General features: G+C 37.2%; 1 protein-coding gene across 11 annotated transcripts in view; it reads right to left on the bottom strand.

Annotated features, from left to right (window-relative positions):
* KDM6A (lysine demethylase 6A) overlaps nucleotides 1-25,334 on the bottom strand; it is a 151,770-nt gene that overhangs the window by 39,305 nt on the left and 87,131 nt on the right. For 4 of the 11 annotated variants that reach the window (XM_051770869.1, XM_051770870.1, XM_051770868.1 and 1 more), the window contains exons 7-17: nucleotides 19,516-19,570; nucleotides 16,899-16,933; nucleotides 13,324-13,417; nucleotides 8,740-8,866; nucleotides 6,049-6,147; nucleotides 5,462-5,681; nucleotides 4,759-4,893; nucleotides 4,160-4,315; nucleotides 3,421-3,516; nucleotides 1,405-1,509; nucleotides 406-801 (exon numbers count right to left, since the gene is read on the bottom strand). In XM_051770869.1, coding sequence (XP_051626829.1) covers nucleotides 406-801; nucleotides 1,405-1,509; nucleotides 3,421-3,516; nucleotides 4,160-4,315; nucleotides 4,759-4,893; nucleotides 5,462-5,681; nucleotides 6,049-6,147; nucleotides 8,740-8,866; nucleotides 13,324-13,417; nucleotides 16,899-16,933; nucleotides 19,516-19,570 — 1,518 coding nt within the window. Of the gene's footprint in view, nucleotides 1-405; nucleotides 802-1,404; nucleotides 1,510-3,420; nucleotides 3,517-4,159; nucleotides 4,316-4,758; nucleotides 4,894-5,461; nucleotides 5,682-6,048; nucleotides 6,148-8,739; nucleotides 8,867-13,323; nucleotides 13,418-16,898; nucleotides 16,934-19,515; nucleotides 19,571-22,912; nucleotides 24,076-25,334 lie in introns of those variants that run through there. The other 7 variants (XM_051770874.1, XM_051770876.1, XM_051770872.1 and 4 more) reach the window with 4 other exon arrangements.

Raw genomic sequence — 25,334 nt, 5'->3', positions numbered from 1 at the left:
ATTACATCATGGCAACAATGTAATGTCAAAAACAACTATGACATTCAGCTTCCCATGACATATGCACGTTCCTCCTACATGAAAAACAAAGTCACGACGTTTCACATTAAAGAAGCAACAAAAAGACGTACAAGAATTCATTTTTAAGAAAGTTTTCTGCAAAGGCAGGCAGCTGAGCAGTATGGAACTGCCCTCTTTGATTTATCATCATTTCCTTTATCCTGAAAGGAGTTGATTTAATACATAGATTTTCAACAATAAAAAGTAACGTAAAGCCTAGTGTATGTTTTATTTGCATCTAGGTCGTCAACTCTAGAAAACGTGCATTTACAAATGACAGACTTCAGGCAGTGCCTTGCTCTTGAAGCCCCCTTAGTGCACTCTATGAGCAAACTGAAGCTGTACCTGAGTGGAGTTAGATAGTTGGTTTTTCCACGGCTCCTCTGCGCTGCTGGTCAGGTTTGTGCGGTTATGAGGTAGAGTGAGTGCGTTTCGCTGCGGGTAAGGCACGTTTCCATTACTTCCACTTTCTGTTATGTGATTATTGCCTATCAAAATAGTGTCTGTACTACCCAGCGTTCTTGCTGTGCTGCAGGGAACGGGGCCTGCTGGAAAGGGTCCATTAGCCATGGGCTGCCCCGGGCAGGCGGGACGGATTCCACGCTGAGCGACGTTAGGCACTCTGGTCAGAGCAACCTGCGGCTGCTGGCCAGAGACAGAGTTTGTAGGCAGTGATGAATCAGCTGTTGGCCCATTAGGAATTCCAGTAGATCGTACCTGTGCAACTCCTGTTTGTCTCATCTAACGGAACGGGAACAAAGCACAAGAATGTTGGCTGCAGAATTCAGAAAGTAAGGATCATGCAATGTTTGTGTACTTTTACTGCACTGGCCAATTCCAATTTGACACATCTTCACGGTTGCTTTTGAGAACCGAGATGACTGTCATGCTCATGAAAGTGCTGAGTAAATTTGAAGGTAAAGCTATCAGCACACTTTTCTTCTGAGCCCTTCAGTTTGAGTATTTTACTGCTGAAACTGGACACTGAGAGAGAGAGAGAGAAGTGAACAAGGACAGGAGGAGAGAGATCCTGCAGTACCGCTCACTATGACTGTGTATTTTTCAAGTAAGACTCCTTTCAGATGTGTCCACTCACTTCAGTTGAAAAGTGTGGCTTGAAAATTTTTACATTATCTGGCAGCCCTATAATAAAACACAGCTAAGCCCATTATGTTTCAACTGCTAATCCACAACTGTACTTTATACAAGAAAAGATAAATTAATGCAACGCAGCAAAAGGCACGAGAACTCTGTACAACAGAAATTATTCAGAATTCAAGAAACACAACAGGCACCATTACTGAGAAAAGTCTTGTAAAAGAGAAAAAATATTTTTGTTCTCACCTGCTGGTGTTGCTGCATCAAGACAAACTGACTCTCCAGCTGTTCCAGCATAAGTTTCTGTGCTGGATTTAGATTATTTCGGTTTGCACGCAGCTGTTCCAAGTGCTAAAAAAACAGCAGTGTGGTTCAGAATTGTTAAAATTGCATGGGCTTTTTAATAACTTTCTTGCATACAATATTAAAAAGTACCCACGAAGGCAAGACTTATAAAGCTGAAAACAATTCTGAGATTTCTGCTGCAGACTGAAACATCTTTCCTTACACTATTCTGGAACCAAACCTTATCACCAGTTACTAAAACTGAAGAGACTCTGTAAATTATTTGAGCGTATAATTATTATTACCACACTAAAATTAAGTGTGCTGGTACCGTAAAAGAAAACTACATTCAAGTATGATTATATGGAATTCTTATCGTAATTATGTATACTTTAGCACCTTTTTGTACTGTGCTATTCTTTTATTAATACTGTTCATCACAAAGTTAATTAAACCTATATTCACACACGAAAATTTCTTCAGAAAATATAAAAAACAAACCCAGAAAACTATGTAACTTAATTAGAGAGCGCAATATCTTGTTACAATACTGATCTTGTTTGCAGCTGATAAATTTAAGTGTCTGTTACCAAAAGATTTGATCTTTTTATTCATTTTTAGCTACTCAGCACATCCCATCATTCTACCAGTAAGTCTGCTGCTTTCAAGTGGTATGACTTAAAAACAGGATGTTCATGCCAAGCTCCCTGGATTAACAGTAGCTTCCATTCTGAAGTCCCTCTGGAAGGGACTGCAATGAGTAAGACAGAAATACATGTATGTTATATATGTATATATAACATGCCATATCCATCCAGCCTCTAAGCTGCCAACTTCGAAGATGTAATAAAGGTTTTATTCACTCTCCTCTTTTACCATCTGTTTTTGGCTTTCCTATTCATATATGCTGGAATTTGGTCAAGCTATTGCCAGCAAGTCCAGCAAGTGTACACAGAACTTAGGTTCTGCTTAGAGGAGGAAGTTGGATCTGGAAAAAGGTGAAAGTGAAAAGGGGGAAAAAGTAGCAGGATGTAAAATGAGCAGAGAGAAATAATGAGAATGCTTGGAGAGGGAGAGATCCAGAAGAATGACTGAGGAAGGACCAAAGCGGTGGGGAGGTGGGAGGAAGAGGGAAGGGAAAATTATACAGTATAATAAAGCCAATATTGTTCAGAGAAACAGCTGAAGAACTATACTGGAATTGAGGAGAACACTGCTCAGTCAATCAGAATGCCTTGTCTGCATCTGCACTGTGTTCCCTTCTATTTTTCTTTGCATGCAAAGCAGTATCTGCAATACATGGGTGAAAGTTTCCAGCTAGGCCTGATTTTCAAAATATGGAATTCCTGCTGAAGTTCACAGCATGCACTAATGAACTGAAGAGACAACAAAATATCATAACAAAAAATACCTGAAATAAGATTTCCAAACTAAAATTGATCATTTCATATAACTGTATTAGATGACATAAAGACAGAAAAGCAGTACCAGATTTCATTTGAGTAATTGCATTCTGTAGAATGTGGTTGTTTGTTTATGCAGTTTGAGACAAGAAGCTACCTCAGAGGAAAAGAAGATTATATTACAATACTTCTACACCTCTTTCAATATCCCCCACATTACAGCAACTCACAGAACTCACTTGGCATGAAAGTGTGACAATTTGCATACCTATCTTTAAAACATTGTAAGAAAAAAGAGCTACTGTATGTTCTTACCTTATAAATTATAGAATTCATACAATGTAAGTGTTCAGTTTCTGCCAGAGATCATTTATTTTACTACAGAACTAATCTCACCTAGAGAAGCCATAAATATTAGAACAACTTGAACTACACCCTGGGAATTATTTGGGAAGTATTTCACACTGAATTTCAGAAATGTGAAACTAAAACATGCCCCGGATTTATTTTCTTAAAAGGAAAAAGGAAAGGAACAAAAAATATATCAGAGCTTCTGAAGATCTTCCATACCTACCTGTAATTTCTGTGGTGTCAAGCACCAAGAATGAATTTGTTGCTGTACAGGAGGATGTGACACTGTATGGCCACTGCTCCAAACATCTGAAGTATTCTGAGAGAAAACATTACATTAAAATGTGTGACTATCAAAGGGTCAACCTAATTTCTTTTACTATCTAGATTTTATCTTGCTTATGAAAGAACTAGTCATTGTTTCAAGGATAACAATATAAACAAAGAATACACTAAAATACACCAAGTCTCATTCTACCATTCCCAACAGTATCAGAGTAGTCTGAGGAAAAAGTTAATGATACCCAATATCATAACGAGAAACAAGCAAATCAAATTATGCAATTAACTTAAATGTATGCTACTTTTAAAACTGAATACTTTATCTACTGTAACACTATTACATGATGATGAAACACTTGAATTCTAAATATAAGCAAAGGCAATAGACAGGATGACATGATTGTCTCCCTCTCCACCATCAGACTACAATTGTACTTCTTCCCTTACACAGCTATCTATGACTGCAGTATAGTGCCACTGACCTGCACTGCCCATATGTCTGAACTGGAATCTGATTAAACACATCACTGAAAAAATCCTTTTTAAAATTTCTAAAAACATTCCCCACCTTGATGCCAAAGGATTAAAATTTACAGCACAAATTCTGTGCATGCTGCATCATTTGAATACATATTTCCATATAATTTTGGTAGGGGGCTCTAGTTCATCGGAATATATACCTTTGTTGGACTAGATGTTCTTTTCCTCTTGGCAGGACTGGTCAGGTCATCTACTTGGCTAGAAGGAATCATGTGTAGTGGCAAGGATTGCTGTGAAATTGGTGTTTGAGTGAGGCCTAGTACAGGTTCAGTATTTGGATGATGAGGTTTACAAGCCTAAGAATCACAGAAGGAAGACAAAAATATGGTTCTATATATTCTTAATGCTTTCCTTTAAATTTTATAATTTTAACAGCCCACACGTTTTAAAAGGGCCGAGTAGATATTCTGAAGCTGATCTCAATAACTGAAAAATCAGTTTCCATATGGTCATCAATGGAGGAATGTGTACCTTTCACGGGATTATTAAACCACTGCAGCATTTCTATTTAAGATGAAACCTTTTAAAATCATGAAAATCCACAAAGGTTCTAAATTGGTACCCCCATACTTCTCCCACATTGTAGGGAGCTTCTTGATCTAATATCCCTTTGCAAATAAATCAAAGGCCTTTTTTTAAATAAAAGCCAATCCTGTGCTCAATAAAATAAGCTTGACCACTACCGATTGTAAAGAACCCTTAAAGCTGGGCACCTGCAGAACATAACCCAACTTCTCACCTGCTGTGCTGTGTTCATGGCACCCTGCCTGGAGGTAAGCTCTGCGGGGATTGGTAGGCTCCATGCCTCCTCAATACTAGGAAGTAATTTAGTTTTATTCTGTAGACTACCTTGTGGAAGGTTACACAACTGAGCCTAGGAAAAATTATGTAAAAAGCAAATTTAACACAAGCCTACTTTAGTAAGAGCAAGTCCATGAAATCTTCCTAAATGCTGTAGCTAATTATGTCTTAAAGAGAGGACAGATTTAAAATTTGGGGTTTTAGAAAGGTGCTAAGTATAAAGAGGGTAACCAGAATATAAACCTTTGTGAGAATCAGAACAAAGATGAGCTCTGGATTCAGAGGTCTCATAATTCCTTTTTTTTTCTGAAATTGCAAACAAGAGTGAAAAGATAGTGTGTGCGTATTCTCACTATATGTTATGAGAACTTAAAAATGTAGACAATACAAAGAAAAAAAGCAAAGTGATGTAAAACAGTATGTTTTGATTAAATGTGCAAAATAGGGTTTATAAGGAATTAAGTTCCACTTAAAAATGAAGAAATAAAATATTACAGGCTATGATATGCTTACAATACACATGAAAACAGGTTATACACACCACAAACAATTTCAAGTTAAACTTGTGTGTTACTTCTCCCCTCCCCTCCGCTGTGTATTTGGAAGAGTTATTTCCCCCTTCTTAAAAACATTAGTTTTACCTGTAAATACTTTATCCGTGCTGCAAGTGCAGAGGTATTACTACAATTTTTGCTCCTAGTTGCATTTAAGTAGCATTTAATGGCATCCTGAGGCTGGTTGCAGGACTCATAGAGTGTGCCTAGGTCCATCCAGGCTGCAGCATGGCCATGGTCCAATTGTACAGCACAGATATAGGCCTGTAAAGCATCCATAGGCTGATTTTGCTGTTGGTACAGCACACTGAATAGAAAGATTAGTGAAGTGGAGAATTAATAACAAAGTCAAAATACAAACAACCCAAATAATACACATCCTCCTCCCCCCCCAATAAACTTTGGCAACATATAAACCACAGAAAACAATGTATACAATTTTAACATGCAAAATTCATCTATATGCAGTATATTCAGTATTTTAAAGGATTGAGAAAATAAATATAAATTCATTATTTAAACTTCATATCAGACAAGTCTGACAACATGAAGGTATAAATTGAAAAAAGCTTTACAGTCACTCAGTACACAGAATAGTTAAAAAGCTGATATTCTTTATTTATATATATATTAGCATGGAATAATACCACTGTATTACCCTGTATCGTCCTTACCCTATAGAACACCATGTATCTGCACTTGCTTCTGATTTATCAATAGATTGCCTATAAGATATAAAGGCATCCTGAACTTTCCCAATACTTGAATAGCACCTAGGAGGAGAGAAAAAGAACTTTGGTAATATTTATAGAAGGTAATCATTGAGGATGGCTGACCACGACTGATTTGATAAACGTTAAGTCATGCAAACACACACACTCATCACTCGCTGTTTCTGAATGCCAGACATAAGCAGACTAAAACATCTTAACATGTATTACTAATTATACATTTGAGAAGTACACCGAAACTACTTAAACCCAAGATCACTGTGTTTGTAAGGAAAACAGTCACACCATATTCAAAAGACTTACATGCCTTTCCCTTGTGATAGCTTATCAGTCAATGAGAACAATGTTTATCTACAGACAGCATTATAAAGAAACAACTAAGTTACCTATTTCATCAAACAAATGGTTATAAAACTTAACGTTCTGCAAGACAGAATTATTGGGAGATATTGACCAACTCAGTGAGGATGGTTCTTGATTGCCTGGGAAGCTTTTTATGTGCATTTCTTGCATCTCAATAATATTCAATTAATGAAAAACAAACCAGTTACTTGTACTGCACATACAGATCACCAAATTGTGCTACTCTGAATGTTTTTATAATTTCTTACTTTAGTATTTTTCACATACAAATTCAAAGGTATTCTGGCATTAAAGGGAACTACAATTATACCACAGGGAATAATTACCCACTGTTTTAAAATCAAAAGCTTCAAATAAAGCCAAGATCAAATATCTGTATATATACATTTACTAGTTTAATCTGTAACAGCTGTGTCTTATGTTGTTTGTAACAAGTTTCACTGTTGTAAAAATAACTGACAACTTTCAAAACACATAAATAGCATCAATAGAAAATTTATTCTAGTAAAAAATAAAAACCAAGCAGAACAGTACAGGCAAAGGTTTGTCAAACATGCTACACTCGATTTCAAGTATTTTTGAGGCACACTAGGAAAGGAATACAATAAAATACAGCATTACTTTGCCTAAAAACATCCATGAAGCCTGAATACAGTGTTTCAGAAGATCATTTTAATTACAGTCTAACCCAATTTCCAATAGACATGCTTCACTCTGCTTGCTTATCAGATACATAAAGCCTCTCATTAGAACAGCACTGACACGAGGCCCCCAACAAAACTTAGGGTGATGGAGTTTTTCCAGTGGAGAGGAGGGTGGTGGTGATATGTTTTTGAAGGTAGATTTAAACCAACTACCAGCAGAGGAAGGAATTACACAAGGGAGTACATGAAGAAGGAAAAAGTAAATGCACAACCCCATAACACACTTTCTTTCCTCTTCTGCCACCGTATGCAATGGAAAAACGGGGCACAGAAGCATTTTTGCTCTAATCCTCCCTGCAAAATACAAGAGATGCTCCAACTAAATTTTCCACCCTATTTCCTGCATTTCCCCCCCTTGTCTGCACAGTCCTGGGTTTCACTGTGACCATGTGTAAGCTGTGGCACCGCAGGAGCTGGAGCAGAGCAGCTGCACACAAACAGTTCATGGAGTCCTGGCTCTGTCCTGCCACCTAAGAACTCAACTCACAGCATGTGGAATGGGACTACTGAAGGAAAAACAGGATTTCAGTCCAGTGGAAGATCAGATGAGCCAGGTGATCCCTGGCTTCCCTTCCCTTTTCCCTCCACATCTGCCCTTTGCCCTTCAGTGCTGGTGTCCTTCCCTCGGCCTGCACACACTCCCTCAGCTGGCTGAAGAGCCCTGTCCTACAGGAACAGTGGGAAGAATGGGATTGGCATGACAAAACCAAAAATAGGTTCCAGTTGTATTTGATCAGAATCTCCAAGAACATCACCTGGAAGATACTGAGGCCAGGATATTATTTTTGCCTCATTCTTTTCTGCTGTATTTCTCAACAGAACTGGTCTGTTCTCATATGGACTTGAATTGTCCTCAAAGATTTCTCCAAAACCTGATTATTTCAATAGTTACTGCTGGTTTGTGTAAAGTACTCTATTGTCTTAAACAGGAGACCAAGAAAACTCATTCAATCGATATGACTTACATCTGGGAGTATGTTACTGTCTTAAAGTAAAAAATTACAGAACACTTAAATAGAAATTAGAATAGATTAGTCTGAGCTATCTTGGCCTAATGGACAGTTGCACTGTATGTACTTTATAAATGGATGTATACCTAGGAAAATATTTGTATTTTAGTGCAAAAGCTGATTGAGATTAGAAGGGGGATTCTGAGAAAATGAAGAGCAAAAGAACTGTGAAAAAGGTATGGAAAAAGTAACAATTTACAAAAAAGAGAGAGAGAATAGAAGATGTGGGAGGAAGAGGAGAAACAGGTAAAACCAGGCAGGGCATATTCAGATTACTGTAAATGTGCAGACTGAATAATAACTACAAAAAAAGCAGGACCACTTGGGTAACATACTTAATTTCAGTTTCTAATCTATATTCATCCCAAATATGTTAGCACCTTGTCTTTTTATACACTTCCCAGAAAATGTAAGACTCCAGTACATTCATATATCCTTTCCCTTCAATTTTCCTCTGAAAGGATTAAGAAGAAAAACAGTGTAAAATACCCACAATAATGAGTATCCTCAAAAAAATTTACAAATCTAGTTACAGTGTCTACAAAGTCTTTTCTCACCTTCCAAGGAAATACCAGGATTGACCAGAATTTGGATCTGCTTCTAGAGATTTCTGGAGATACTGTATAGCATAGCTTTCCTTGGTTGCCTTGTCTCCAAGCTGATCCACGGTGTGATGCATCCAGCCTACAAAAAGAATCCATAAATGGTAGAAGTGAAATTCCCCAGGACCATTTAATACTTTGGCACAGCAGGATATGGATAGCATTGGTGTCTCTTTAAAAACAGGAATACCAAACAATAACATCACTTACATATAATATTATGAATGTACTGTTAAAGGATTTTTTTTGTTTAAATAATTTTCTATGAGATTAGTAGCATAATTATGAACTGCTCAATCTTCTAATACAAAAAGTGAATCTGAAAATGTATACTCTCTCCTCCTCTGAACACAGATACCTACCCAGACACTGAAAAATGCCACCACCATTCTCTCTGTCATACATATCAATTATGTGATATATATATAACATATATAATATCTACACATTATGTTTACTCCTTTTCTTCTAAATTCTCATATTTGACCTGTATCTACATTTTGACTAAGATATTTTGCATCTCCACTTAAAGCTTTCTTACACTGTCATTTCATCTTCATTACTACAACATCCTTCCTGTTCACCTTGACAAATGCCATCACCTCTCATCTACATAACAAATTCATCTAACCACACATCATATTCTTTCAAAGGCCTTTTCTTCTTTCATTACATTAGACAAGTTATTCATCCCCACTTTAAAGGCCTCCCACAATCCTTTCTCCCAAACAGAATTTTACATGCAATTAAAACACATCTCTGCTCTGGCACTGACGCAAGGCTTGGTTACCATTCCAAATAAAGCACCTTCATCATCTTCTCAGGCTGCTCCTCATCTGCCTCTGTGCTCAGATGGAATTCCTTCAAGCAGCCACAAAACCATCTCAGTGCTGTTCATACAATGAGTACAAACAAGGAAACCCTTTGTGGCAGGCAGCCTGTTTGCTGAAATCACATTGTACCACAATGCTCAGCAATGTCTTGCTGTTCCCTCAATATCCATGTGTTTGTTTTAACAATCCACTACTTTTCAGCCAACACTGGCAAGGTGTAAGATGTGACAAAGGACTGCCCCTATGTGTTTACAGTCTCTCAGCCATAAATGGTCCCTTGTGGGACACTATGATACCAATTTCATAAAATACCCAGGGTTTGTATAAAGCTCTAGTTACCTACAGAATTGTGCACAAAGCTGCACTGTACGTTCATTTAAAACCTCTGTGAGCTAAACTTCAGCACCTTAAGCTTATCTAAGCTTTTTGATAAAGTCTAACTACAAGGTAGTATCAAAGGATCAGATTCAGATCTCATCTGAAATGCCAGACAAAGTAGGTAAGACTGAGAACTGACCTGAAGAGTAGTTGTAGCTTTACTTCACTCTCTGTAATTAGACTATACCTTAAGTATTTTATTCTACCTGTTCTATACAGCTTGTTTTTTTATTCCTTGGGCTCACAGCTGTCAACAGACACCACAACATTTCTGCAAACTTCCAAGCTTTAATAATAGCAATCAAAAATAAAATCACATCTACTGAACAACATCTGCCTGAGGTATTTTAAGAAATATCAGTTGGGAACTGTGGTCACAAGTTGTAGTTCAAATATTTCATAGACTGCAAAAAATGCCAGGTTAGGAGCCAGGTTAGGTTACAGTACTGAAAAGTACTTTATCATGACTGAAGATCAATCAAGTCAGAACTCTACCAATCAGGGAAAAAAAAAGGAAGTAAAAAAACCCAGGGATTTTTGCAGAGACATAAAACATACACAACTTTCTGTCATGAACTTAGTAAACAAGCTACGATTTTGATTCAAATCCCAAGTCTCTGATGTTCTTAAGAATACAGAAGATACTCATGCTTTAAGAAAAAAGGCTTATGTGAGGTTGGTTATCAGAATTCACCTGTGTAACTGTTCGTTAAGGATATGTGTATCAGGTGCTGTGCCAGGCAAAGCCTGAGATGAAAGTAATAGTTCAGGGATTACAAACAAGAGTAAAAAAAAAGACATTAAACAATTTCCTGTATCGCTGGAAATGTTATGTGCCTATTTTCTGTTTCATCAGAACCTTGCTGGATTGAAAGATAACATGCTGTATCTTCAGGAGATCTTTATTGAGGTTCACTGATAAAAAGAACAAATCTATTTCTAGGAGACAGAAATGAGAAACAGCAATCCCTGTCTGGTTTCACTGCTGAAACAAGGGTTGCTTCCCAGTTTTATCCTTCTCTGCAGGGAGGTGAAAAAGGCAGAAAGCAAGAGAGGGAGAGCAAACAAAAGTTCTCCACTAGAATAGCACGGGTAAAGGAAACTACATCTGCTCTTGTGCATGAAGTGAAGAACACACCTAAAGGCAGTGATGGAAAACCCCTGGCAAGCTGTGCAGTTTCCCACTTGGAAGACCTAACTCCAACTCTTAACCAGGACAGTGATCACTCTTCCACTCTTGGGGACATTTTTAATACAATAAACAAAACCACGGATTTTGTCCACACTTCACAAATGTTCCATGCTCTTTTCCAGGTCTTTATAATGTGATTTGGAACAAATCCCTCTGATGTGCTTGTGTAGAGTGGCCTTTTTAATGCTTATCACTCTCATGTTGAACCTGTGGCAATCACTTTTCCCCAGTAAACATCATTGTTTTTGAGGAAATGAACCTCTTCCCCCTTCCAGCACCTCATGATGTCTCATCCAGTCACATGTACACCATCTAGGAATGCCCCTAGCCAAAAATTAATGGAAGAGTGCTTTGGGAACCTCTAAGCAGACACTTATTTTGTTGTTACACTCTTCCTTATGCAACAGCTGAGTAAAACTGGACAAAGTATACTGGGACAGATTAGATCTTCAGTCTCATTAATTTAATGTAATTTTGGACAAAATGGTGAAGAGAACTGTTGTCTGGAAAGCAAATGGAACAGCAAAAAAAAGAAGAAACAAACTGCTCTTATCCAACTGTACAGATCTTACTATTATGTCTACCTGAGCTAGTCAGCATCAATCAGCTCAACTGGGTATATGTTTATCTGGGAATCACAGGGTTCTCCTCCACAGTCACAGCTGCTAAAGACTAAACCTGCGATAAACACCACACTCTGATAAATACCACTGTTAACAGAGAAGAAATGGCATTATTCCTTGAATATTCTGGTTAAGACCACTCTATCCCTTTCTCCACAGAGAAGCTACCCACACAACAAAACTGGTTGACCTATGCTGGTTGAATAAAGACAGTTAATCCACTTTTCAGACAGCAGACAATTCTCAAAGTCACTGCTCTTACTGCTCACACAGAGACCTGTGGCAGGATTTTATGAATACAGCCATGTGCCTTTGCTTCTATTGTGGTAACATACATCAAACAGAGCTGAAAAAGAACTGGTCAGCTCTTTTGAGAAGCCTGTCTTCCACTGATCAGATGTACAGCCCTTCTGGATGAAAGTGCTGACAATTTATGCTTGGTGACATAATACCAAGCTAAAAAAATAAATTCAAAGGGCTTATTGAAATATAAGCAACACTGTCCTGTGACAGCAAAAAGAGCAGCACCCAGAGTCCTGCAGTGAATTCCTCCCACAGTTTCATTTTCATTTCATACACAGATGACTCAAAATTAGCCCATCAATTTTGACATTCTGTCACAGATGAAAAAATATCCCACTCCAAATCCACACACAACCTGCATTACAGAAAAAAGAAAGCACTGTGGCCACAGCTTGGTGCCAGTTACAAATCTGAGTTAAATGACCACTATGTAAAGAGGGAAAAAAAATAAAAATGGGCATAAGCAGGCTAAATTAATATTTAGAATAATAAATTAGATGAAGAACATGGAGAAGGTGAATGAAGAAGTTTTGCACTGGGTTGAACAATTTTAACAAAATATTCTGGAAATATTTTATAAGGTATATAGGACACAACTGTTTTATTCTACCCATCCACTAGAAATTTTGGTCTAAAAATTATTTAGCAGCTTTCTATAAAAAATGGAAAATGACAATTTTAAAAAAATAATTCCTTTTCAGTTTTTTATGTGTTTTCTTTTATGGAATCTGATGATAAACCTTTTAGTTACAGAAATGGGTTTTCATTACGTAGCATAAACTAGAGAGAAAGAAAAGTTAAATTTTTCAATTGCCATGTTCTTCTAGTCTGCAACAGAGAAGAGTATTTTGGTTTACTGCATTTAGCCTGGCTTTTCAAGGGACGTTATTGGAGGCAGAACAGAGAACACAGAATTCCAACTGCTGCACTCTTTCTCTGAAAGCCCACCCCCTCATTGCCCAAAATCTGGAACACACATACTGCAGTAAGTCTAGAAGCCTTTTAATTTTCTAAGTTTAATTAAAATATTTTCCTCCTCTCTTATTTACTTTATTATCTACTCTTACATATTCTATTTTGGGTGAAAAATCTCACGTATCATACTCAGTGTGTCTAAGACTCGTTTGGAAATGGAGCCTTAAACAACACTGCTGAAGGCAAAGATGGAAAAACGAAACACAGAGGAAAAATAAAAGTTAATTTTACATACCTAACTGCTGTAAGACAGTTGCTTTTACTTGTGCAGGAAGGTTTTCGATCTGCAAAAGCTGTTCATAAGCTTCCTTTGCAGAGTGATACTTTCTCTGCAAAAGGAAAAAAGTAAATGGATTAATCATAGAGCTTACAACAGATCACCAATAGCAACGATTTCACAGCACTGACAGCACACAAACACATTGACAAAAAATTCTAGAATTTTTTTTTGCATACAGTGCATATGAAAGCTTTAATGAGTGACGTATATATATGGTAGGAGAATAACTTCCATAAATATAGTATTTAATATAAACTGACTACGGAAAAGAATTGAGAGAAACTTGAAAATTATTAAATTTGGTCAACTCCTCATACATGCATTATGCTTTTTACTCTAAAATGAATATTCTGCTTTTAAGGGGAATACTTGAATGTGAGTGTACATCTGAGAAAACCCTACACAAATTCCTCCCAGGAAATCTGTAACAGAAGTGAAGATCATCATTAATTGGTGGCTGGTATAATTTTGCCTCTTCCCTTCCTTTGGTATATTTGAGCTGCCTCTTTCAACATATTTGTTGTCCTAGTAAGAGTCCCACCATATGCAAAACTAAAAGGACTGTGCCTAGGTAATGAAGGTATGCCATTTTATTATCTACTATATAGTTTAAGTGTGCTTAGAGCCTGGAAACACTCAATTCATAACTCCCTATACAAACAGGTGCTGGTACATAAAACACATTTACAGGTTAGGATTGGAGTCTTTATTGACTTCACTGAACAGTATGAGTTATTTTGTATATATTAAAGGCTAAGATTTCTCAACAGATGAATTATTTGGTAATAATGTCAGCATTTAACTTTGCATTTTCTAACAATAATTGCTTAACAGTGAATGTATTTTAAATGTTCAGTTCTGTTCCTCCTCTCCCACGAATATGCTTTCAGATAATCAACAGTACACTTCACCCAGGCAAACAGATGAAGAGCATATTAAAAGAAATGGGGCCACCTAAATGCAAATGACCGTGGCTTAGTTACATTTGTTTTAAGCACAGAGTGCACAGTAATGAGTACTGGTGCTTTAAAAGGGACTCTAAACAGTATAAATACCTACTAGAAGTTAAAAATGTCATTAGGTTCTTGAAATCTCAAAAATCACAAAAGACAACTCTGGTGATTTTAAAACCTTATTCTAGTCAGGAAGAAAAATTAAAGCAGCAATTACATACTTTCAAATGGAACAAGGGGAAGTTGGTAGGAAAGATTTTTAATTGGTGTTCATGAAATGCAGACAACTGGTAAGAAAACAAATAATATAAATAAATAAAATATCCATGTCCAGCAAAAGAAAAACAATCAGGAAAAAACTTTAAATTTAGCATTGGGAACAAAATTTGTAGTTTATGACTATGAAGGATAATAAGCAAATGAACAGAAGTTCACTGTAGAGCATGAGAGCAGAGGCAGCAATCCAGATGTCAAATAGGTAAATGTTAGTGCCTAATATTCACGTTTTGAAAAAGATGTTTACATGCTGGGGAAGATTCAGAAATATCTATTAAAATAGAGCATGTTTTTCAGGTTTGGAATATTTTTTGCTTTTATTTCATAGAATCAGAATGGTTTAGGTTGGAAGGGACCTTAAAGACCATCTCATTCCAACCTCCCTGCCATGGGCAGGGACACCTTCCACTAGACCACGTTGCTCAGAGCCACATCCAACCTGGCCTTGAACACTTCCAGGGATGGGGCAGCCACAACTTCTTTGGGCAACTGTTCCAGTGCCTCATCACCCTGCCAGTGAAGAACTTTTCCCTTATATCTATATGTTAATTCCAAAGATCAATAGTCTTTGATGTTTGGCTGCATCATGAATGGTCTTAGAAATGCAAAAGGGGAGGAGAACCAAACACAACATCTTTAGATACCCTATAAGCTCCCTCACGGCCACAGATGAAATAAAAGAAACTGGCATTAAACACCATGAAAACCCACAGCAAATTCTTATCAGCACCAGGCTCATCTCTTGTTCAGATGCTGGCAACCTATCATTTAAACTCCAGTACTGTGGTACTTAATTAAGGAATGAATTAACTTCTATAATATTAGAGAGCAGGTAATTTTCAAACACATGGAGGAGCTAAAAAGGCCCTGTTTCAATGTGTCCTGTAAAAGAAACCAAGCAACCAGCCTGTCTCCAAAACCCCTCTTCATTGTGTCAGAGGTAATATTCAGAAGTCAGGACCCTTGTGGTTCTCAGTTTCTCAAATTCCAAAAGACAAGACACCCCTCCCAACAGAACTGAGAGACAAAACAAATCTAACAGCAGAATCCACCGAAACGTTTTTGCTCTGGCTCGCAATAAAATGAAGCTCCTGCTTCCTGTAGCTGTCAGTCAAAAAGCACAATTTAAGCACTGCCAGCACTGGTCACACAACTATTCAGGGCACCTGAGACGGTGACCTGAGGTATTCCACTTGCTTTTGATCTGCCAGAGTTACAGAACTAGTGCACTGAGGAAGCTTTGTCATATAAATGTGTCAGAGGTACTTCAGTGCCCAGGATGAAATCTGGATGGGGGCCAAATAAGAACCATGACATTCCAAGAAGCTGCTTAATGGTGCTCTGGGATGGGAGATTTCTGTCCTGTCATGCAGCTTTGCACCAAAAGCACTCAAAAGAAAAGTATTTTGTTTGTCAGATCTGTATCTTTTATTTATATATAAATACTTAAGGCCATTTTTCACTGTGCCATCAAAAGACAGCACTTACTTCATCAAGCTACTTTCCAGCTGACTGAAAATATAGTTTATGTCTGTCATCCATTTCAATTACAACTGGTTTTGTTTTCACTTCACATCCCTTCCTCGGTCATATGATATGTATAAACATGATAGAAGGGCACAAAATCTAGATTATATAACCAGTCAGTCAAATTACAAATATACAATAGCTGTTTCAGTAGCTACTTGGTTTTAATTTATTTGTGTTCTGGAAGCTCAGGCAATGTTCTATAATTTCCCAAAGGATTCACCTAGAAAACTCCATAGTAGGATTTGACACAGAATTAATAAGCTTTATGTGCCATTGGCCTCAGATTCCAAATGTCACATATCTTCAGTTCAATCTGAAAACTGAAAAACTGAATTTGAAAATTTCATGTCAAATATATTTAAAAGACACCTAGGCAACTGTCTGGAATTGGATTTATGTATGTGTGTGGATATATGATACAATATATCTATGATTTGAGGAATTACGTATTTTATACATATGTCCAACTTCTTAAATACGAATATAATTTCATAAAAGAATTTTCCTAGAAGTTATATTTTGGGATTTCTTTTTTGCACTCAATTTGGGAGAATAGTAAATCTATTTTTATTAAAATAGCTGCTCCATTTTACAGCATGACAGTCCACATACAAAATATTTTTAATTTAGCCAAAGCAAAAAAAGTTTCTTTAGTGATTCAAGACTCAAGTCTAACTTTACTAAAGCATCTATAATCTAAATTCCAGAGACTGAGTACATCATATAGTTCAAAACTCAACCACACTTTATAACTATGAGCTTAAAGCTTACCTGGATTTCATATAAGTGGGCAATGTGAAACTGAACTGTAAGAGTGGGAAAATCAAAATTATTAGTTTTAATGAACAACAACAAGATGTTTTTTCAAGTGAGGACTAAACAACATTTCAAATTTATTGATGCAAAACAGATAAATTACATTTTTAAGATATTAAAAAAAATATTTGTTTACATTGATATTTTACACTTAACATACCAGCCCTGACAGAGGATGAATATGTGTCCTAACAAAGCATGAAAAATGTAAACAGATATCGCAGAAAGGCAGCCCATGGATTTTATCTGTATTCTGAAACACAGAACCCATTAACTTTTCAATAAATTTAGCAATAAAATCTCTTTAGGCAAAGATGCACAGGAAGAGAACACAGGTAATATTTTCTGTACACAAATGACTCGGAAATAAAGATTTTCATTCAACTGCAGAGAGACAGACTAGGTGGGATACAGAACAGAAAACTTATACAGTGCCAGACTAAATTTAGGTGTTTTGCCTTCCTTTTTAGGCATTGTCTCTCCCCCTCACCCCGGGAAACTCAACTCAAAGAGTTAATTACAGATGATATTCTGATCGTTACTGTTAAGCATCTTCAATTCCTCACACGGATTGCACAGAATGCCATAATACTACCAGCAGCTCTAGGAGGCAAGAAAATTGCTGGCTAGAGAAAGAAAAATGAAAGTTGTTCAGGAGTAAAATCAGAGGGAAAATTATCCTCATGCTGCTCAAATCATTACATAAAAGGCTTGAGAACTGCTACCCTAGACCAGCCGTGGACTGGTAGATAGCTAAAGCTAATTGAGATGAATGTAATCCTTATTCTGTTTTGATGAGGAAAGAAAAGTTCCTTTGAGACAGACTTCTGCCTGATGTTCTTGAGGATTACAAGTAAGAAAATACCTGTGTTTGAGCCAAGCTCAATTTATTTCAATTACTGAGATTCCCTTCCCTTGAAGCTACAGAATAGTGTGACACCAAATTACCATACAGGTAATTTGGAGTTCCAGGGTTTCTCTCTGGGTCATAAGGGAGGGGGAAATCTCCCTCTCTGCACTGCTTTGTCCTTCACTATAAAGAAGAAAGTCGGGTGCACTTTGGAAACCAGGTCAGAATGAAATGCATCATCTAAAATTTTAATAAACTTTTTGTGCTCCTTGCTAAAGGGCACATAACACACCCATTATGTTCACCACATCATCAGACTTCACTCTGTACTGATGAAAGAAAAAACCCTGCTTTTGTTTCAGGAGTTCATTATCTAAAAAAATCTCTCTTTAATTTTTTCCCCCATAACAAAACCCTTTCAGTGTGAAGCTCCAAAATGAAGTCATGCCTTGCAGGGGAAAGAAATTAAAGGTATCACATTAGAGATTGCCTAAGTAGGAAGAAGACATGCTTAATACTCAAACATTTCTGTAAGGAACACACTCAATGTAAGGCAGTGAAGCCTTCACATGAGGCCATCCCTCTACACAAATCTAGGGGCAGAGGGGATGTGGGGGAAGGCTTAGGAAAACCTTACAAAAACTCAGAGATACAGTGAAAACTGATAAACTCAGTGAGAAAGAATAGGAACAAACATGAAATATAATTAAAGAATCACATGTCTGGTAGAAAAACAATAAAAGCCTATTGGCTCAGGGAGGACTCTGCAGATTTTTACAAAATTATCTGTGTCTGTTCCTGATAAGTGACAAAGCTTTGAAGAAGACCTTGGAGCACAGCTGTCAATAGAGCCAGTGGTTTCACCCATGTAAACAAACTCCCTTTCAATGCCCTTGCTGACAAGATATTCACTATTCCATCCAATTCCTAGAGAAATGCTTTTAAATGTTTTATCCAATGCTTCTGAAGTGAGACTTAGGAGGCACCCTAAGCTCAACAGTACGAAGGTACCTTAAAAACTGAAGGAGTAATTTCCTTCACAACTCTATGCCTTTAAATTCTTACAGACTCCAAAAACATGCAGGAACATACACTTATTCTTGCATAAGAATTCCACTAACTCTGGATAAATACCTGCTCTGTAACAGCCTACAATACATGATGGATCACACTGCACTAAAGATTGACTGTGTTCAAGTACAGACTAATATATGGTTGGCACTGAATCAAACAAATAATCAAGTAAGTTTATTACTTTTTCTTATTTCTACAGCCTAGGACTGATGCTGAATTTTAGATCTATAAATTTAAATAGCATGAAAATAACCACTGAAAATTGACAAATAATCAAGATGCCACAAAGTTTTAAATAATCACTCTTAAACGTGTGCCATGGCACAAGCACTGTGTTTATAAATAAATAAAAAAGTAGTCAAATTGTATGTTTCCTCCAGAATTCAAGTCTTCAGAGCAATGACTAAGTTAAGTCTCAATTTTTACTTATTCTATTTAGTAAAACAATCTTCAATTCTACTGGAACATCTGTCTCCACTGATAGATGGAGAGAGGTTCTGTAGTCTCCCTTTCTCAGCACCTTTTTTTCTTCTCAGTACCTCTTTTGATTTTGAAGAATTGGTTCATTAAAAATTGATGCAGTTGTGAGTATGAGACTTAAAAAAAAATCCACAACAAAATATATGGAAATACTCATAGTTTACTTACTTTCAGCGTTAGACAAAGTGCAGGGATTGCAGTCAATCAAAGCTAACTGAAAATGCTGGAAAAAAAGAAAGAATTATTTGCTTTTTCAAACAAAGTAATACTAGCACTTTGGCAAAGTAAATCAATTTTGTACTTGAAAATCAATACCGCATTTTACCACGTGCCTTAAAGAAAACAATTTTCAATTTCTGTTCAACTGTTTACCAGAGGAAAGAAAATCTTTTCATTGCAACCACGACAATGCTTGTAGTAATGTAAGATGGCAACAGACATCTTCACAAAACCACTGGGATAGCACCTGGAAGAATGAGGCACCCAATGAATGGTCAAAATTGGAAGATCAGGTTTTCCTCTGAATACACAGCTGGGACTGCAGAGGTACAGGCTCATGGTCTCGTGGAGATAAACATCAAAGCTCTCAACTTGTCTATCTAGAAAAAATAACACTCTTCCTTCAAATTCAGTGACTTTAAGCCTTTAAAAACTGAACTTTTGTCAAAGAGCACTTAATACAAATATCTTTGCAGTAAAACATGAGTTCATAAGGAGTTCCTAAGTTCTTACATCTGCTTCTCCAGGTATTAAGATAACTTCAGTTAAACATTATAGGTTGCAAAGCTTCTAAGTTCTGAGGCAAATATTGCATTCTTCTAGAAAGAAGGTCACAAAAGCAGAGCAATGAAGCCTGTCTGTCTGGATGTGAGCAATCATTTCACAAATGTCATGTTAATCCACTGATCACTATTCACAGTTTAAAAAGTTTGTTAAAAGAACAGAAAAGGCACAGAAACTCCAGTGCCTCTGAACTCTTCCATAAAATTCAGAGAAAATCCCTACAAGGTGTAGAAATTGGATTAATATATTAATACAACAGAGAAATAATGTTAATAAATACAGTTATCTGCAAAATACAGTTTCAGGTGGCTTTTAATACACAAAACATGATTGATGCTTTAGTATATTTTGTTTTGCTAGCACAAAAATAATATTTTAGCTCTGACTATTCAGGATGCCAAACTAGGTGGCATCAAGAGCTTCCTGGTGTAGCTGGGAAGAAAAACATAATCCCTATCGATGGATATATACAAATCACTTTCAGTATTGTCATACCCAGAGCTACTACATACTACTCAACTTGCCTCATGGTGCTAATAATACCTTGTGTATGGCATATCAATGTAACACACATCTCAAAGATTTATAAGAGTTTAACAGACAAACAAATGGCTCAGAAACTCTAATTTTAATAGAAAAAAATATTAGAAAATTAATGTATTATCCATAAAAAGAATGCTGATGGCTTTAATGAGCTCTGTGAGGCACACACTGATGCAGCTCACTCCTCATTGACTTCTATCATCATTAGTAATATATAATAGCCTTTAAAAAGAAAACAAACTCAAGTAGAATGATAACACAAATTTATGACTTTTAATGAACATTTTAGCAATGTCATCCCCAGAAGTGAGCACTAACCCCAGTGAACTCACATATATTTTAATTGTGAAATCACTTTTTAAGCTTAGAGAGAGTAGTAAATAATACCTTATAAGTAATATCTTATTTCTCTGCTGTGCCTGTTCCTTTTTCTACTATTCAGCAGTCAGACAACTTACAGTCTCCCCTCACTTACATTGCAATGCAGGTTGAGTGCCTCAGAGACATCCTTTAGTCTGTTACCATAGTGATTCTACTAAGCAGGCAACTTTAAAAAAAAAAGAACTAAATAAAAATAAAATGCTCTATTTTAAAATGCATTTTACCTGACAAAAGAAGAAAAAAAAAAACCAAAACGCTTTGGCCTGTAGACTGAGTATTCCTGATCTAAAAGGTACAAAATCCTTCTTGTATAGATGTGTCATCTTGCACTGTCACTTACAATTCCTATGAGAAGGTAAAGCAGAAAGGAACAGATCTGCTCTCACCTAGCAATGCTATTATAAAAAATAAGCAGATCTAAAAAGAAATAATTGACAACTGTTCTGTAGCAGTTTTTCAGAAGGGTTATTGCAGCAAGACTCACTGCGAGAAGGCAGGCAACCATATAAGAAAATGTAACCATTTTGATATATAAATATGTCAACAGTATCAGTGATATACAGCAAAAAAAAAAAGGCAGGAATATTCTCAGCAATGTCTCCTAAAAATTTAAATTTCCATCGCTACATTTGCCAACTTCTGTATTTTAAAATCCCCATCCTGTAAATTTTTTAAGTGTAGTAAATTTCTACTAGGACTGTTCACTGAGCTCCGAACAGTAAATAAACTGATAAACCAAAGCAGGAACTACAGAAAAATATACCATTTGCATGAAACAATTATCACAATTAAAAGCAAACCACAGAAACCCCAGAACCTTTCAAACCAAGAACCTCTGAAATGCACATAACATGAGCAAACCTACACCTCTTGCCGGATAAATAATACATAGTTCCCCGTTAAGTATTCAAAATCAGACCAAAAAAAACCCCCATGCATGCATTTTAACACATCAACCTCATCAGCCAAAAGCAGATCCACTAATCACAACCACAAAAAAAAAAAAATTAAAGAAAAAGGAATAATTTCCAACTTCCATTTCTGCAACCCAACAGCAGCGGCTGGCAAACATCTGCACCTCTCTCAAATATTGCAGCACTGAGGCTGCTGCTGCTGCTGTGTGGAATAGTTGTTATGCAGGAGAGGCCGCTGCAGCTCAGAGACGACACACAATACCTCAAGGCAGACAGCACTCTATAGAAATTCAAATCTCGGGTAAGAGGATTTACCTAGAAGGCAGTGTTCTGAATGTTAAAAACTAACAGCCTCTCTTCAAGGGCTGCGGCTCAAGCCACAATCAAAGAATCGCTCAGGTTAGACAAGACCTTTCAAGATCATCAAGTCCTAGATCACCTTGATTTGTAGCCATCTGTAATTGCACCGTTATCTACAGACTACTTCATCTCCTCTGGAGTCCTTGACTCGTCTCTGATTGTGGAAACAATCCGCAGGTAACCTTTCCATGGATGAGAGGAACAGCGGATTCCATATAAAGAGAACTGATGAAAGCACTAGGTCTGGCAGTAAAATAACACTAATCTGACACCGATTTAGGTTACATTAACATATTTTCACTACTAGAATTAACACCAATTCTTTACAATTAAAGACACAAGTACCCAAGTTTTGGTTGTTTCTTTAATCAATAAATGACCAACACAAAATGAACCGTTTTCTTCTCAGTGCAAGATTTTAATACTGTCTCTGTTTACATCCAAACCTGAGACCTCAAACCAGTGATTCTCCTCCCTCCTCCTCTCCAGGATGACATCAGCAAGTCTAATAGCTCTCGGTTCTGCATTTATTTAGCAAGCAAGGCAAGCCATCATCTGAAACCTGACAATTCTCACCGACTTACCATGAAGCAAAGCTCCATCATGACTCAGTGAAATTCTGTCAGGAGATGGCTTTTTCTGCCTATGTGACCTAGGTGTGATGCCCGTGTTCCTCAGAGCAGCCTTTGTTCAGATAAGTAGGACACGGAAAGCCTTGCATAACCAGCCAGGGCAGCGAGCCAAGCCTCCATTTGCCAGGGATCTCTGGGACCAGGGGAGAAGGTCAGGAGAGGACACGTCTATGCGCTGCTGCAGCAGCTCATCGTGCTGCTCTCCAGTGCCTTCCGAGATCAGAACAAATTCAGCTTGTAAGATGAAGGCTTGTGCAGTGTAAAAACCTCGGTTACTTTTGTCCAACGTTCAGAAAAAAAAAGAAAAAAAGAAAAGACCGGGGGAAAACTGTTACACAGACAGGGCAGAACAAAGCTGCTTGAGGACAGAGGGAACAAAGGCCACGTATACAACATAGGCTGAATAGCAGCACTATGCTCTGAAAAATCTCTTGTTCTGACTAGCCCGAAGAAAAAAAAATATTTTCAAGCAGAACAATCCTACAAGCTGTATTTTCACCAGCCAAAAGAAGGCTGCATTTGAATTTACTAATCAGCATCTCACACTGCGGTTTTCACAAAGCTATCTCAATGCTCACCGCTGCCTGCACGTTTCATACATTATTTCTGCAACATCAGAATTTAGCTATTCCTGCGTGAGGAGCCTGAAAGGCTGCCAGCAGCAACAAAATGCCACAGGGAAACGGGGGGACTGGAAGTCTGCCGGCGCTGCCGCATCCCCGGCATGGCCACGGAGCTGATCCGCCCCGAGCTGGGGTCGTCTCAGGACTCTGCCTCCAACCCCCACAGCCACCCAGGCTGCACGGAAAGCTCAGTCCTTGCCTGGAATCTGTGCCTACCCAGTTATTGCTGTATGCCCTGAATGCCAACCTCAGAGTTACACCTAATAAACCTGCACCAGCCCGGAGCGAGACACCTCTCTCTCACCAGGAGAAGGTCCATGAATGAAGTGCACTGGCAAAAATACTCCTTAGAACTTGAATGTTCAGCTTCTGAATCAACTTTATTTATCTTCTCATGGTTTGTTCTTCCCCACCTCCCAAATGACCAAAGATGTCACACAGCACATTAACTCAACTTTGGCACTTACTCCTCTTAGTAGTCATGACAATTAGCCAAAACCCCAAGCAAAACTGGGTAAGAGTGAACAAAAGAAAACAGTCTGTAGGTCAGACAATGTGATACCAACACCCACTGTCAAACCCAGTCACACTCCTAACTCTCCTGCAGTTTGATTACACTGCCATGCTACATTAAAAAACTTGGTTTTACTTCTTGTCTATGCCTCTCCCCTCCACACACATGCAAACTACAAAGACTTAGAGAGCAATTTCATTCTCAAATGCTGCTTTCCATCCACTCACATTTTAATTAAAATCATCCTCTGACTCATTTCATCTTGCTTTCCACAGGATTTTATGTGAAACGCTTGAAATCTTGGATATCCACCTTGCAAGAGCTAAAGCCCTTTTCTTTGTTTTTTACATTAAAAAAAAAGCAGCTGTTTCTGGTAGAATCACAGGCATAAAATGAGACATAAGAAACTAAAACTTCTCATAACTGCACGTATTCGGACTAGTTAATTTTTCTTTAATAACTAGAAATAAATACAGAAGATTTCAATGTCCAATGTTTATGCTTAAAAATTACTAATCTAAGCACACATGAAAGATAACTAGGTGGTGAAACAGCATTTGAAGGCCTGAAATCACGAATTTTCTTCACTTTAATACATACTTGTTTACTTATTACCCAGAAAAAGAACACAAAAAATGAATGAAATGTCTACAACAGCTACATAGTTGGCACACAATAGCTGCATAGCTAAAAATATCTTTCATAAAGATATATATATACAGGAGAAATATTTCAATAAGTGATGGAAAAGTGTCTGACTGATTATAAATAAGTATTTCAAGCTGTTCATCTGTATATCAGCATTTAACTTCTTTATATTTCATGCATATGCATACATTTCATGCACATTTTCCCAATAAATTTTAGTTCTTTTGCAGCCTTTTTCTTATCCTAATATAAGCAGCATGTCTTAACATTACTAACAAATGAGAATCTTTAGAAGAATAATTAAAAAATTAAAATTATATTTAAATTGATGATTTACGGGCAAGATGAAAGCATAAGCCTGAAGTAAACTACTGGAATAACCGTTTTGTGTATAAAAAAGGAAGAAAAAATTTCGTAAAAGAAAGGCAGAATCAGTACTTCTACTAAAAGGCAGATAATTGAAAACATGAGACATTTAGTTCTCATTCTTCTAAGGGTTTTGTTACTGGGTACATGGTGCACCTGTAATACGTGAAAACCAAATAAAATTCCTAAGGCAAAACATTTCTTGGTTTGCCACAAAATAACC

This window comes from Manacus candei, unplaced genomic scaffold, assembly GCF_025592945.1.
Source record: "Manacus candei isolate 608988 ecotype Guabito, Panama unplaced genomic scaffold, ASM2559294v1 h1tg000126l, whole genome shotgun sequence".
Taxonomy (NCBI): domain Eukaryota; kingdom Metazoa; phylum Chordata; class Aves; order Passeriformes; family Pipridae; genus Manacus; species Manacus candei.
The sequence above is the reverse complement of the archived record's forward strand: the minus strand, read 5'-3'. Positions and strand labels throughout refer to the sequence as shown.